The 15,000-nt window shown below is 47.5% G+C and overlaps 1 protein-coding gene across 1 annotated transcript in view; it reads left to right on the top strand.

Annotated features, from left to right (window-relative positions):
* The window catches only part of LOC134064480 (collagen alpha-1(XIX) chain-like), a 52,790-nt gene that overhangs the window by 16,377 nt on the left and 21,413 nt on the right, over positions 1–15,000 (top strand). The window contains exons 15-27 of the mRNA XM_062520404.1: positions 521–574; positions 1,265–1,318; positions 1,776–1,829; positions 2,054–2,107; positions 3,305–3,349; positions 5,258–5,308; positions 5,572–5,616; positions 7,076–7,102; positions 8,913–8,966; positions 10,384–10,428; positions 12,424–12,468; positions 13,124–13,186; positions 13,761–13,796. Coding sequence (XP_062376388.1) covers positions 521–574; positions 1,265–1,318; positions 1,776–1,829; positions 2,054–2,107; positions 3,305–3,349; positions 5,258–5,308; positions 5,572–5,616; positions 7,076–7,102; positions 8,913–8,966; positions 10,384–10,428; positions 12,424–12,468; positions 13,124–13,186; positions 13,761–13,796 — 627 coding nt within the window. The remainder of the gene's footprint in view (positions 1–520; positions 575–1,264; positions 1,319–1,775; positions 1,830–2,053; positions 2,108–3,304; positions 3,350–5,257; positions 5,309–5,571; positions 5,617–7,075; positions 7,103–8,912; positions 8,967–10,383; positions 10,429–12,423; positions 12,469–13,123; positions 13,187–13,760; positions 13,797–15,000) is intronic.

Raw genomic sequence — 15,000 nt, forward strand, 5'->3', positions numbered from 1 at the left:
CGGGGCCACAGGACGGATAGCTGTTGCGCCAGGCTACTGAACCCTGTCTGTGTCTCCGACACCTTGCCTCAGCTCGCCTCAGTGGTGCCCCAGGAGCTGTCCGTCTAATGGGCTTCGTCTGGGTCACCTCTGACTCGCGATATTGCTGAAAAAGAACGAAAACGTTGCTAGTGGATAGTATTGGAAAAGAGCAACATGGTGCAATGGTGGTAGTTTTTAATAGGTTTTATAGTTTTATGGATGTTTTGATTTCTAAAATCCGTCAATTTCAATTTCAGTTTCAATTTCATTGTGCTTTATTGGCATGACTGTTGGTTACAATATTGCCAAAGCATTACTTAATAATAATAATACTGTAGCAATAATAATAATAATCATCTATCACAACATGTGAATATATGGTATGGGTGAGTGGGCATGTGTGTGAATGTCAATGTGCGTGATCTTCTCTGTGCCTTTGTCCATGGCTATGTCTGTGCCTCTACTCATGGAGATAAGGTGTGGTTGTTTTCCCCAACAGGGCGATCAGGGTCTTCGTGGTCCAGTTGGTCATCCAGGGATAGAGGGCCCTAAGGTAACGCAACACAGCACGCTCACCACTGAGGCAGTGACCGACCCAGCACCCACTCAAAAGTGAACACAATGCGGACGGCCGCCATTTTATAACCCAGACCTCACGTCCGCAAATAACTACCACCCACACACTCACACACAGACAGTGGCCCCAGCCAAAACAAGCAGGGCTTTCAGCAAGGGCTAATTCAAGTAAATGACATTCACTGATAGCTGATATCTCTCAGCTGCAGCACAAACAAGTACCGCAGATGCGCGCAACATTCTGTGCCGATTAGTCAGGTGGATTGAAAACGTGTGGCGTATTATTTGCGTCTTATTTTTCCACACATTGATCTCTTGTCACTATCCCTTGCGTTAAGCCATCCTGTTGTTGTTGTTGTTGTTGTTGCTGGTTGCCCTCCTCCCAGCTGGTAGGTGTGGATGCAGTTGTTGTTGCCATGGCTGCAATGAAAAATGTTTGACATTGACTCCAATGTAATCACTGTGGCAGGATTGAAAGCTCAGGTCTTGCTCTAAGAAAACAGACTTGGCTTCTGGTAGCAGAAGCCACGGAGATAGATAGTGACTAGACAGGTGATGACAGAGGATGAAATAGAGTAGAGGTGTGAAGAATGGCAGTTTGCCTTTTGTGTTTTTTTTTTTTTTTTCTTAACCACCTGCTTTTGAAATGTGTCACTTGACACCGCAGGGAGTGAAAGGAGAGCGTGGGTTCCCGGGGCCACTGGGCGACAAAGGAGACGAGGTACGTACAGAGACCAAACGAAATCACACACACACACACACACACACACACACACACACAAGGACACACTTTTTTAGATGTCTCCAAAAGATGTGTGAATAGCTAGTCCCCGGGCTGCGTGAGTTGTCTCTCTGAAGGGGATTTCAGAGCTGGAATGGGATCTGATGCTGATGAGAGAAAGTGTTGCGGTTGCTCATCAGCAGCACTGAATGTTGGCTATTCCAAAGAGAGACTTGGGTGAGTGAACTCACTGTCACTCTCTCTCTCTCTCTCCCTCTCTCTCTCTCTTCCTCTTTTTCTCTCTCATTCTCCTTTCTCTGTCTTTGTCTCTATCTCTCTTTCCCTTTTTTCTTCCTCTTTCTCTCCTTTCTTTCTTTCTCTCTCACTCTTCCTCTTTTTCTCTCTTTCTCCTCTCTTTTTCTTTGTCTCTCTCTCCCCCCCTCTCCTCCCTCTGTAGGGTGCCCCAGGTGTACCTGGGTTCCCTGGTGCTACCGGCCACACCGGCTCTCATGTGAGTAGAGCACAATCACACACACACACACACACACACACACACACACACACACACACACACACACACACATACACACACACACACACACACACACAACTAAGAACCGTCCATCTTAGATGAGCATACATTTTTACTTTTTATATGCACTTATTTTTAGCCAACTTGTGTGTTCATAAATGTTTGTGATAATAACACTGTATGTGTCACTTGTTTATCCTCAGGGTCCAGTTGGAAGATCTGGCCCTGTTGGGCCACCAGGGACAAAGGGTGAAAGAGTACGTTTATTTTTAATGTTCATCTTTAAAACAAACAAAAAAAAAACACATTCAAAGTTTGAGTTAACAGAGAAGTCCTTTACAGTTCAAAGCGCTCACACTCTGTCCCCGGTTTAAGCACCGCTTAAAGTAGTGGCAGTTGTAGCGAGCCACAGACACACGTCTCATCGAGCGCGCGCAATAGCTTCAGCTTTGTATTCCCATCATGCAATATGCCATCACTCCGCCTCGCGCCACCAGCAACGCCCACTTGTCCCGCTCACTCGCCGCCCAAGTTCACGCTGGCTCCGTCTCCGTGGAAACAAGGGTGAACTTCCTGGTAATGAAATTCGGAGGAGCAGCATGCAAAGTTGAGATTGAATATGCCTCTTGATGTATTGGATAAGCACACAGCATGCCCTCAGCTCGCTGATACTTTACAGAACGGGGGAGAGAAAGGGAAGGAAGGGGTAGAAGAGAGAGAGAGAGAAAGAAAGAGGGATAGACAAGGGGGAAAAAAAGAGTTTGAGAAAGAGAGAGAAAAAGACGGAGAGAGCGAGGGACAGAGGAGTATCGTCCTCTGTCATCTAGGAGACCATGCTGAGGAATAATCCGATAGAGTCAGAGGTGTATTCAATCTCCACACACACGCTTCCCCTACCTTAGCCCCACAGTGACATTAGTATTCATGCCACAGCCCAAACTAGAGAATAAAAGCCCTATGCCCCCCCCCACCCACACCCCCCGACACACACACACACACACACACACACACACACACACACACACACACACACACACACACACACACACACACACACACATGCATACACACACAAAACATGGAGAGACACACTGTAAAAGCTTCGTACCCACCATTGAAAAGCTCCGCTGCACTTCAGTCAAGGAGTATGAAGGACTATATAGGTTGCTGAAGCATGGTGAACTCAGCTGGCACAAGAGGAAAATACAAGGCCACATGTACAGCCGATCTACCAACGAGTAGAATCGGCGGATGACTAACAGTCTCAAAGTCACCTGTGCTATTCTCCCATGACCGTGAATAAAACTTTAGCTTTAAAAGCAAACATCTGCTGCATGAATAGAGATGTGCCCAAGTGGATATTAAAAGAATGCAGCTCAACTCTGCCTGTTAGCTTGTTTCTATGGTTGCACATGATTCTCATTTCCCTTCTCGCCGTCTGTGTTGTTTTGCAGGGCAATGAAGGAACCCCTGGCAGACCCGGTCTCCCAGGTCCTCCGGTGAGTTCTGTTAAAGCCTGACCTTAATCTGAGCCACTAGAACAGGGTCTTCACAAGCACGCCACTTAGCAAACAGACTCAGTCAAAAAACACCATCCCACTTCATATCAAATGTCCTTTTCCCATTTCTTATAACTTCTGAATATCTACTTGATTTGCTTTGTGTGTAAGTGTATAAGTAAATGTTATTATGCATAACTAGCCTCAAATCTAATAGCTGCCTGAAGTGCATTTTTTGTAAAAGATGTATGAAAATCAGAAGCACTTTGTACTTGTAAATGACTCCAGTATTAAATAGAGTGTAGAGGGAGACACTCAATATAAAGAGGGTTTGAGAGATGTTTGCGACAGATAAAAATCAACCGCACTCCTCCGCCAAGAGCTCTGTGGCTCAGAGCATCGAGTGTTTTTCTCTTTAAAGTCGAAAAGTGTGGCGGTAATGTTTCCTTCGTTCGGCGGAAGATCAAACCAAGGTAAGGGGTCAGCGCAGGGCTCAGATCTTGACCTCTATTAGTGGACGAGCGCGGGGGCAGTTACGAGTCCGCCGTCTCGGCGCCGCTTCGCGCCCTCACACATCAAAGACAGTTGATTAAGTGATAAGATGAAAGTGGGCGAAAACACCATGGTGGTTGTGAGACCCTAGGCCTGTGTGACCCCCCCACTCTTACCACACACACACACACACATATATTTACACTTTCACACACACACACACACACACACACACACACACACACACACACAAACACAACTAAACACACAATCATCCAGAAATGGGAACTCAAACACATACACACACATTTACAAACAGACACGTTCCCACACACACAAAGGCACACACACACACACACACCTCTCTGAGACCTTTAGGTAAGGAGCTCCAGTGATAGATCTATAATTCATCAGACACCCCCTTGAACCCCCCCCCCAGCACCCCCCCAGCTCCTACTCCACCATGCCCACCCCAGACTTGTAAACTCTGGCCTCAGACACAACACCACCAGCCTCCCTCTCATCTCTTCTCCTCTCTGCTGTCTTCTCTCCTCCCTTTTCCTGATCTTTCCTCTCCTCTTCTCTCCCCTCTCCTCCCCTCTCCTCCTCTCTTGTCTCCTCCCCTCTCCTCTCCTCCCTCCTCTCTCCTCTCTCCTCTCCTCCCTCCTCTCTCCTCTCTCCTCCTCTCTTCTCTCCGCTCTCGTCTGTGAAAAGGCCAGGGTCAGCATCATGCTTTCCAATGAGGACCTTGACACCTTTTCCCCTCCAGTAAGAAATCCCTATCCATCACCAGGCCCATAAAAGCCCAGGCTCTTTGCTCTTTGGGCTGTCGCAGCAACCACTTCTCACGTTGTTTCTAGCGCCCACCCCCACACCCCGGCCTTTCTTTATGTTATTCTTTATTTTTTATTTTCTCCTCACGCCTCAAAGATCAATGTATTCCTACGCTGGTAATAAAATCTCACCCTGAGATTTGAAAAAGAAGTGAGAAGTAAAGAAAAGTATGTCGTTTTCTCTCTTTCTTTCTTTCTTTCTTTCTTTCTTTCTTTTTTCCTCTTTCTCTCTCTCTCATTTTCTCTTTATCTTTCTCTTTGATTCCCTCTCTCTTTCTTTTTGACTCTCTCTCGCGTTCTTTATCTTTTCTCCGTTTTATTTTTTGCGATTATGGCCTGGCTCTGCTATTGATCTGCTTCATGCTGCTGTTAAGACTTAACAGAGTGGTGCTGATGTACTTGGTCTGTGTGTGTGTGTGTGTGTGTGTGTGTGTGTGTGTGTGTGTGTGTGTGTGTGTGTGTGTGTGTGTGTGTGTGTGTGTGTGTGTGTGTGTGTGTGTGTGTGTGTGCTGAGGAAAGGTGAAGAGGAGAGGAGAAGAGGGTATTTATGTTGTGTTCACTCTGCTTCATTTTTGATGTACAGGGCGTTCCCTATGTGGAGGGCAAAGGGATGAGCAGTCTCTACAAACTACAGGTGAGGTCAACCTCCTGCTGTTCCCTCACTCATACACATGTTCACCCACATCAAGCAGCGCCTGCTATCTTCAAAAGTTTAAATCTCAGAGGGTCTTTTTATTTATTTTATTTTTTTTAACTGCATTTTACAGACATCCAGTCAGAGTATAAATTATTAATATGACATCACGAGTCGAGGCACCTGAATAAATCCATAAACTGTTTACGTATATTTCCTTTACGGTACTATAAAATGATTCATTGAAAATGCTCTTCCCTTAGAGTGGGGGAGCCAGCATTGGACAACCTGGACCGCCGGGCCTCCCTGTAAGTCACTCTGCAATGTGTCTCATCATATGGATTTTACATTGTGAAGTGCATCCAGATTGTTCTGTTCAGATATTATATCTTGTTTGATTTATGGCGTCGAGCCAGCCAGATGTCAATCACGTCGCAGGGTGTGGTGTTGTGTAATACATTTGGACTTTGCATGTTCAAACGTAGTTGTACCGCGGCGGGGTGTCTCTCAGAGTTAAGAGGGAAGCATCTGCAGTCTGAGGCTGTGACAGACGCCTGGGAAACGCAAGGTGTAAGGCAAGCATAATTGAAATGCAGAGCGTTAGAAGCAAGCGTGTGTGTGTGCGTGTGCCTGTGTGTGTGTGTGTGTGTGTGTGTGTGTGTGTGTGTGTGTGTGTGTGCGGTAGCCGGCCTGTGCCGGCGTCTGATTTGCTTATCAAACCCCCCTGATGCATAGACTTATCAGGCCGTCTGTAATGCAGCCATACCCCATGGAGAGACGACATCTCCTCACACGGTCCCCGAGAAGGCGTGGGGGTGAATGGGATGTGTGTGTGTGTGTGTGTGTGTGTGTGTGTGTCTGTGTGTCTGTGTGTGTGTGTGTGTGTGTGTGTGTGTGTGCAGAAAAAACACTTCCCTGCCTTATCAGCAGGCTGCAAAGGACATGAAAATGGGGGAGAGAGAGAATGGGGGAAAAAAACAAGCCACTCGACGCTCTGTTGAGAGTAAAAGAAGTCTCTAGTAGCTCTTTACAAGTGTCAGAGGAGGCGTCCTGAGGGAGGTCTGACCTCAAGTGACCCCAAGTGACTCAAGATTTACCTGTCCTGTCCCGACCCGGCCACCACGTCACTCTCCCATCAACGAGCAACGACGAGCTGAACGCCAAGAGTCCACTCATGGTCCAGATCTACAGAGTGCTCTCTCTCAGCTGGACCACATGTGGAGTGTGTAGGGACAACACATGTGTACCTCTTGCCTCACACGTTTACATAAGGCAGTGGTTCTCAAAGTGTGGAGCGAGCCTCACTGGGGAATAGTGGGCACGAACGGGAACAGGAACAGGAGGACATTTGTTTTTTTTTTGTGCCTATTTTTTAATAATCGCAATCACATGGACCAACATGTCAAACCGACATACTGTACACATTCCAGTAACATCTGATCCTGCGTATCGCGGGAAATCTGCGGGAAATCGAAAGCAAAGAAGAACATTTGGCCAGGCTGATAGGGGTCAGGTGGGCTTGACCATTCCCGACGTCCGAAGTGGAGAAGGACATGTTTGAGAACCGCTGACATAAGGTCTGGGCAAAAGCCAAAAAGACATGAACTAAACTGTGTGTGTAGAATGGTGTGCCTTGTGTTTCCCAGGTGCCAGGTCTCAGTGCGTAGGGAAAGTGTTAGTGATGAGTGGTGGCGTGATGGCGTTGCCTATGTGTGTGTGTGTGTGTGTGTGTGTGTGTGTGTAATCTTCCTCTGTTTTCTCTCTCAGGGGCCCAAGGGAGACGAGGGGCAAGTGGTGAGTGTTAGCCCACACACACTCATTATGTCAAATCCTCATCTGTGTCATTGAGTGCTACTGTGTGTGCGTGTGCGTGTGCGTGTGCGTGTGCGTGTGTGAGAGAGAGATATAGAGAGAGATGGAGAAAGAGAGAGAAGGTATGTATGTGTGTGTGTGTGTGTGTGTATGTACGTATGTGTGTATTTGCGTGCATTTGTGTGTGTGAGAGAGAGAGAGAGACACAGAGGGCTTGATGCTGGTCCCCCTCCAAAACATACCTACAGTAGTCAGCCTTGGGGAGGGGCATTCAACCACAGCCCCGCTCAGCAGTTCCATTCACAAAGAAACACACACACACACACACACACACACACACTGGCATGTGCCAGATTCAAATTGCCTCGACACATCCTGTTGCCAGCGGGAACTGGTGAACCCTCGGCTGTTTGATCCGTGAGCAGAATACCCCCCAACCCCCAACAACTCAATAGAAACAATGCCGGCAGCAACAATACAGCGACAAAGAGCCCAGCTTCATCCCCCCCCAAACACACACACACACGCACACGCACACATACTATTCCCCCACCTTCAACTTCCTCGTGGGGGCAATCGCAACTGCAGTTGTTCTAGCATCAAGCAATTTTTCACCGGGATGTTAATTTGACATTTGAATAAATAGTCCCCACAGCCCTGGAGCTGTGGCAGAATTGCCCCAATCTGTCTCACTGCTCATGCTTGCTCTCTCTCTCTCTCTCTTTCTCTCTCTCTCTTTCTTTCTCTCTCTCTCTCTCTCTCTCTCTCTCTCTCTCTCTCTCTCTCTCTGCTACGAATCACTCCTGAACATACTACCCCCTCCCCAAACAAACACATGAACACACACACGGGCGCACACACACACACACTCACACACCTCCGAACAGCCTACACGTGCTGTAATGACCTGCTGCAGTGCTGTGCTGTGTATGCTCCCAGCCGGTCCGTTACCTCGGTAATCCCACCCCTCATCCCTCACTCCTCCAACACAGGCCGGCCACAGGAGCCCCCTTACACTACACTGTACATCCCTCTACGCCTCTCACGGCGTTTTTTACAAGAAGATGGTGCCCGATAAATGCCACGCTGGCATGAAATGCTGTTCCGGTGGGTTGGCACGGTCGCCACGGCAGCCGATAGACAGAAGGGATGGAGGATGAGACAGAGGCGGGCGGTACGGCACGGCAGACCTCGGCGCCTCACTTGTCGCGGGACAGAAAGTGCCGGAATTAGTGGCGCGGCCTGCCAAAGTGTTGTGGGGAGATAAGCAAGAGATTTTTAATTGAAATCCCAGGCACCCAGCTAATGTCTTACTCATTACATTAAATCCCATGGTACATACGCCAAGACCCAAAATCCGTCACAGCAGATAAGTCATTACACTCCCAGGACTACTGCTCTCTCTGTCTCTCTATCTCTCTCTCTCCATCCCTCTCTCTCTTTCTCCTCTATCCTTCTTTAACTCTTATCCCCCCCCTCTGTTCACTCTTTTCTCTGTTCCTGGCACGCCACTCTTCCTACCAACCTCTCTCTTCCTCTTAACTTATTGGAGATCCTTTATAGAGTATCTCCCTCTTCATACGTATGTTTGTGTTGTATATGCTATACAGTATGTGAACACTTGGCTCTGTTGAATAGAGGAGACCTGCAAAGACTGCCCCCTCTCTCTCACACACACACACATACACACACACACACACACACAGTGCCATTTTTCTATTGCTATTTCTGTCCTGTCGTCCTCCCCCACCCCCCACTGCTCGGTGTTGAATCCGTGTGTCTTTTGTGCCAGGGGGAGCCGGGCGCCATGGGATTGCCGGGGCTCGAGGGGCTGCCCGGTGCCAAGGTAAGCCTGTGTGAAAGCCGCCTCCCCGCCCGTGTGCTGTGCCCGCTGAGCCCGCTCTCTCTGGGCCTCTCCAGCGTGCCGCAGCAGCAGCAGCAGCAGCCTCTCATCCCGCATGACCTCACCGGATTAGAGGGAGGACAGGGGAAGCTCCCGCACGCCAAGCCCCCCCTCTCTCTCGCGCACGCTCTCTCTCTCTCTCTCTTGCGCGCTCTCGTGCTCTCTCTCTATCTTACTCTCTCTCTCTCTCTTATTCTCTCTCTTTCTCTCTCTCTTTCACTCGCTCTCTCTCTTACTCTCTCTTTCTCTCTTTTTCTCTCTCTCTTTCTGCTCTCTATCTCTTTCTCTCTATTTCTACTCTCTCTCTTGTTCTCTTCATCTCTCTCACTCTGTTCTCTCGTACTCTTTTTTCACTCTCTCCTTCTACTCTCTGTATTTCTCTCTCTCTCCTTTTCTTTCTCTCAGCCTCCCCCCAGCCTCAGCGTGTTCCACTACTCTGGGACTATGTGACATTACTGTACCAACCCTGGCACACCAGCGAGGGGCCCGACAGGAGGGGGGGGGGGGGGGGGTAGGATGGGGGCGACTCCATCCCCCTTGGATGTTTCTGCATGATTTGCCTTTAAGAACTGGCGAGGGGTGGAAAAAAACGGAGAAAAGTGTAGAGAAGGAACCAGAGAGAAAAACGACAGACAGAGGGAGGCAGGGAGGGAGGGAGGGAGAGATGTGGGGTAAGGGGAACTGGGAGGGAGAGGAAAGAGATGAGAAAAGAGAGAGATAGAGATATGACACACACACACACACACACACACACACACACACACACAGCCCACCTCCTCATCTGAATTCTAATTTGCGGCGGAGCATTGGGAGCCGTGGTGCAGCTGCATGAGTAGGATGCTTTCAGTTGTCACATCAAACGGACAGCACAGGCTCCCCCAGAGGCCCGGCGTCAAGATATAGTGGCTGTATCGACCTCACACACACACACATACACACACACACACACACACACAGGAGCTGGATGCTCCTCCGAGGCTCCACAACCGCACTGCAGAACTGTTTATTTTACAATGTAGACACACACACACACACACACACACACTCACACACACACACACACAGACAAAAGGGGGAAAAAGTCGCAATGAGTTCATTAATCCAAAAATCCATGTGGACCACCGTTGGGAGCATGTGTGTGCTGCTCGGCTATTTACCGTCTCAAATGAGAGCTTTACGGAGGACCGCTTCTCCTCTCCTCCAGCACAGTGTGGGCCATGGCCATTCAGCCAGGGAGTTAATGCATGGCGTGTGTGTGTGTGTAAGTGTGTGTGTAAGTGTGTGTGTAAGTGTGTGTGTGTGGCTGGCCTTCACACAGGCTGATGAGATGTTAACAGAGGAATTACCTGCTCTTTTCCAGGGGGATCCAGGCATGGCAGGCCCTCCAGGGACTCCTGGCCCCGGGGTAAGCTGCCTACACAGCACTTCACACCCCTATTCCAGCCACCGCTCAGCTCCTTCGCCGTGAGGAGCCCTGGGTTGGGGCATATAGCATATAGCATATAGCATATAGCATATAGCGTGCAGGGTAACTCAGGGCAGGTGCTATGGGTTGTGGTATATAGCATATAACATATAGCGTGCAGGGTAACTCAGAGCAGGTGCTATGGGTTGTGGTATATAGCATATAGCATATAGCGTGCAGGGTAACTCAGGGCAGGTGCTATGGGTTGTGGTATATAGCATGTAGCATATAGCGTGCAGGGTAACTCAGGGCAGGTGCCATGGGTTGTGGCATATAGCATATAGCATATAGCGTGCAGGGTAACTCAGAGCAGGTGCTATGGGTTGTGGTATATAGCATATAGCATATAGCGTGCAGGGTAACTCAGGGCAGGTGCTATGGGTTGTGGTATATAGCATGTAGCATATAGCGTGCAGGGTAACTCAGGGCAGGTGCCATGGGTTGTGGCATATAGCATATAGCATATAGCGTGCAGGGTAACTCAGGGCAGGTGCTGTGTTGCGTTGGCTCTGTGTTGACACAGTGAGTGGTTCCCTAATGGTGTCCAGGACACTTAAGCTGAAACGCACCAGCGGAGAGCTGACTGAGGTCACACTTCACTCCTAATTTACCATGAAATACCATTCCATTAAAACATACATCACAATCTATAACATTTAGTTGAACACATGAGAGTGCAGTATGACATATTAAAGGTGAGGTCTTTCTATAACACATGAAAGTGCAGTATAACATATTAAAGGTGAAGTCTTTGTGTAACACATGAAAGTGCAGTATAACATATTAAAGGTGAGGTCTTTATAACACATGAAAGTGCAGTATAACATATTAAAGGTGAGGTCTTTATATAACACATGAGAGTGCAGTATAACATATTAAAGGTGAGGTCGTTGTGTAACACATGAAAGTGCAGTATAACATATTAAAGGTAAAGTCTTTGTTACAATACGTTAGGGTGTAGTATAAAATATTAGAACTGCAATCTTTGTTATGACACATGAGAATGCAGTATATCATATTAAAGGTGCAGTCTTTGGTGTAACACATGAGGAAGTAGTTTAAAGGTGCAGTCTTTGGTGTAACACATGAGGAAGTAGTTTAAAGGTGCAGTCTTTGTAAATACACATGAAGGTGCAGTATAACACATTAGTCTTTGGTATAGCACATGAAGGTGCAGTATAACACATTAAAGGTGCAGTATAACATATTAAAGGTGCAGTCTTTGTAATAACACATGAAGGTGCGGTATAACACATTAGTCTTTGGTATAGCACAAGAAGGTGCAGTATAACACATTAAAGGTACGGTATAACACATTAAAGGTGCAGTCTTTGTAATAACACATGAAGGTGCGGTATAACATATTAAAGGCGCAGTCTTTGTTATAACACATGAAGGTGCAGTATAACACATTAAAGGCGCAGTCTTTGTTATAGCACATGAAGGTGCGGTATAACATATTAAAGGCGCAGTCTTTGTTATAACACATGAAGGTGCAGTATAACACATTAAAGGTGCAGTCTTTGTAATAACACATGAAGGTGGGGTATAACATATTAAAGGCGCAGTCTATGTTATAACACATGAAGGTGCAGTATAACACATTAAAGGTACGGTATAAAACATTAAAGGTGCAGTCTTTGTTCACTCTGCGCTGCCTGCTGGATGGCTCCCAGTGTTGTGTGGCTGTGTAGGAGACCTGTGTAGGAGAGACAGGTGCTTTTGTGGAAGATCAAATGGCACAAAAAGCCGGTTCTCAACACCCTCCTCTCCAGTCAACCCTGCCTCCCTCCACAAAGCCGCAGCCTGATCTCTTGTCTGCAGAGGTGGTGGGGAGCTGTAGGGTGTGTGTGTGTGTGTGTGTGTGTGTGTGTATACCGGGGTGTGCTCTAACTAACAAGCTCTTTCATCCATCTGTCCCCTGGTGACTGACAGGGGAAGCCAGGGCCGCGTGGAGAGCCGGGGATCCCAGGCGAGCCGGTGAGATTTACTCTAGTCTCTCTCTCTCTCTTAACCGCGCTCACTCTCTCTCTCTCTCTCTTACTCGCACTCACTCTCTCTTTCTCTCTCTCTCTCTCTCTCTCACACTCTTACTCTTTTACTCTCTTTCTCTCTCTCTTTCTCTCTCTCTCTCTCTCTCTCTCACACACGCACACAAACTCTTTCTCTTCCTCACTCTCACTCTCTGTTTCTTTCTCTCACACATACACACACACACATACACACACACATACACACAAACTCTCTCTTCCTCTCCCTCTTTTCTCTTTCTCTCTTTCTCTCTCCATCTCTCCTCTTCGTCTCTCTCTCTTCCTCTCTGTCTCTTTCACTCCCTCATTGCCGCTCTTCCTCTCTTTCTCTCCCTCTTTTCTCTTTGTCTCCATCCTCCTCTCTCTCCCTCTCTCTGCGTCTTTCTTTTCCTTTTTTCATCCATTCTTTTCTCTCCCTGTCAATCTCTCCCTCTTTCTCTTCCTCCATCTATTCATCCATATCTGTCTATTTTCTCTCTTTCTCTGTCTCTCCTTCTGTGAAGTTCATCAGCTGTCTGTCACAGTGTCTCACGCAGTGGCAGATGCCGGCCTCTCATGATTGCTGCTGTTGTTTTGAGTGTGTGTTGTCTTGTGCTCTTTGGCAGGGTGAACGAGGGCCAATAGGAGAGACCGGATTCCCAGGACCGGAGGGACCCCATGGTGTTCCTGTAAGCATGTCAAGTTCTTAGATACACTCACACAGAGAGAGAGAGCGAGAGAGAGAGACACTCACACAACAGATATACTGTACACACACAGATACACAAGCTCACACAAATACACAAATACACAGATACACACGGTCACACACACGGTCACCCTCACACACACACACACACACACACACACACACACACACACACACACACACAGACCAGTGTGTCATCATTTCGAAACAATATATTGTCTGCAAGAAATGAAGCTGACTAAGTAGAAGCTAAACTGATAAGAGTAGCCTAGATGGGCTACGGTTTGTTGGCAGACAATTATAAGAACTAATTAATTTTCTTTTGCGGACATAATTTTGTCTTTTTGGGGGCTGTACCCCCGCTGAGAGAGAGCAGCTGATTTCCCCCCCCCCCCCCCTTACCTTCGTATGGCAGTAGGTATCATTGGTGCACAGGCTGGCCATCTCATTAAGTATGGAGATTACAAACAATGCGACTGTAGCAGGCTAATCAACGCTGCCAGCCTTGATAAGATTGTCTCCCCTCTTATCACCCTCTCTTTTTGCCTTGGCAGGGGAGGCCTGGGAAAGATGGCATTCCTGGATACGAGGTAAGGAACCATCCTGCACACACACGCACACACACACACACACACACACACACACACACACACACACACACACACACACACACACACACACACACACACACACACACACACACACACACACACACACACACACACACTGTGACACACACACACACACACACATCCATCCCAACGACGCCAACAGTCACATCATTTGAAAGCAGCACTGTCTTCATTTGCAGACGGGCTATGGAAATTTTACGCACCATTGCAACTGCAATTACACCCAACAATTTAAAATAATTCAATTAAATTACACACACACACACCCCACCACCACCACCATCATGCCCTCTATATTTAAATAGAGCTTTTATCTCTGTTGCCATTACAAACAAGCATTAAGAAATAATTGAAGTCTGGGGACGAAATGAGGCCTTGCTTTGAGGTGCAACTAGCATCAGACGCTTCAGATGGAATGTTCAAGGCAGTATCTTATCTGGGCTATTTAGGCCTCTCTCTCTCTTTCTCTCTCTCTATCTCTTTCTCTCTGTGTATGTGTTTGTCTGTCTCATTCTCTGTCTGTCTCTCTCTCCCTCTCTCTCTCTGTGTATGTGTTTTTGTCTCTCTCTCCCTCTCTCCCTCTCTCTCTCATTCTCTCTCTCTCCCTCTCTCTCTCTCTCTCCCTCTCTCTCTCTCTCTCTCTCTCTCTCTCTCTCTCTCTCTCTCTCTCTCTCTCAGCGCTCCATGTCCTGTTCATGTCTCTCCTGGTCATGTAGTGTTCTGCCTCGCTCACAGCATCATAAGATTACACCAAAGCCCCTGCATTAGTGCTTAAAGCTTTTAACGATAAGAGACCATTTTTTCCATCCTAATCGCAATATTAATGCTTTCAGGCAGGCATAAAAATGCTGGTTATTGAGGGCAGTAGCCTATGAATAATACATTTAGCTAATTAGACGATCAGTGGCAGGAAAAAAACCCCTGAAAAACTGCTTTCCATGTCCAAAAACTATCCTAGCTTTGACACCGGTGAAGGAGACACACGTATGCACTTGTAATGCCAGCTGACAGGGCGTCTGAAAAGCCTGTGTGTTTCACACTGTGACAAACACATCTGATTTGAATAATTGAAATAACACCTGGTTATGCTGGTCTAAATGTTCTAATCTGATTAGGCAGTGTAAAAATGCAAGGCTAGGCGTGTGACACGAGCGTGCGTATG

This window comes from Sardina pilchardus, chromosome 18, assembly GCF_963854185.1.
Source record: "Sardina pilchardus chromosome 18, fSarPil1.1, whole genome shotgun sequence".
Lineage (NCBI taxonomy): Eukaryota > Metazoa > Chordata > Actinopteri > Clupeiformes > Clupeidae > Sardina > Sardina pilchardus.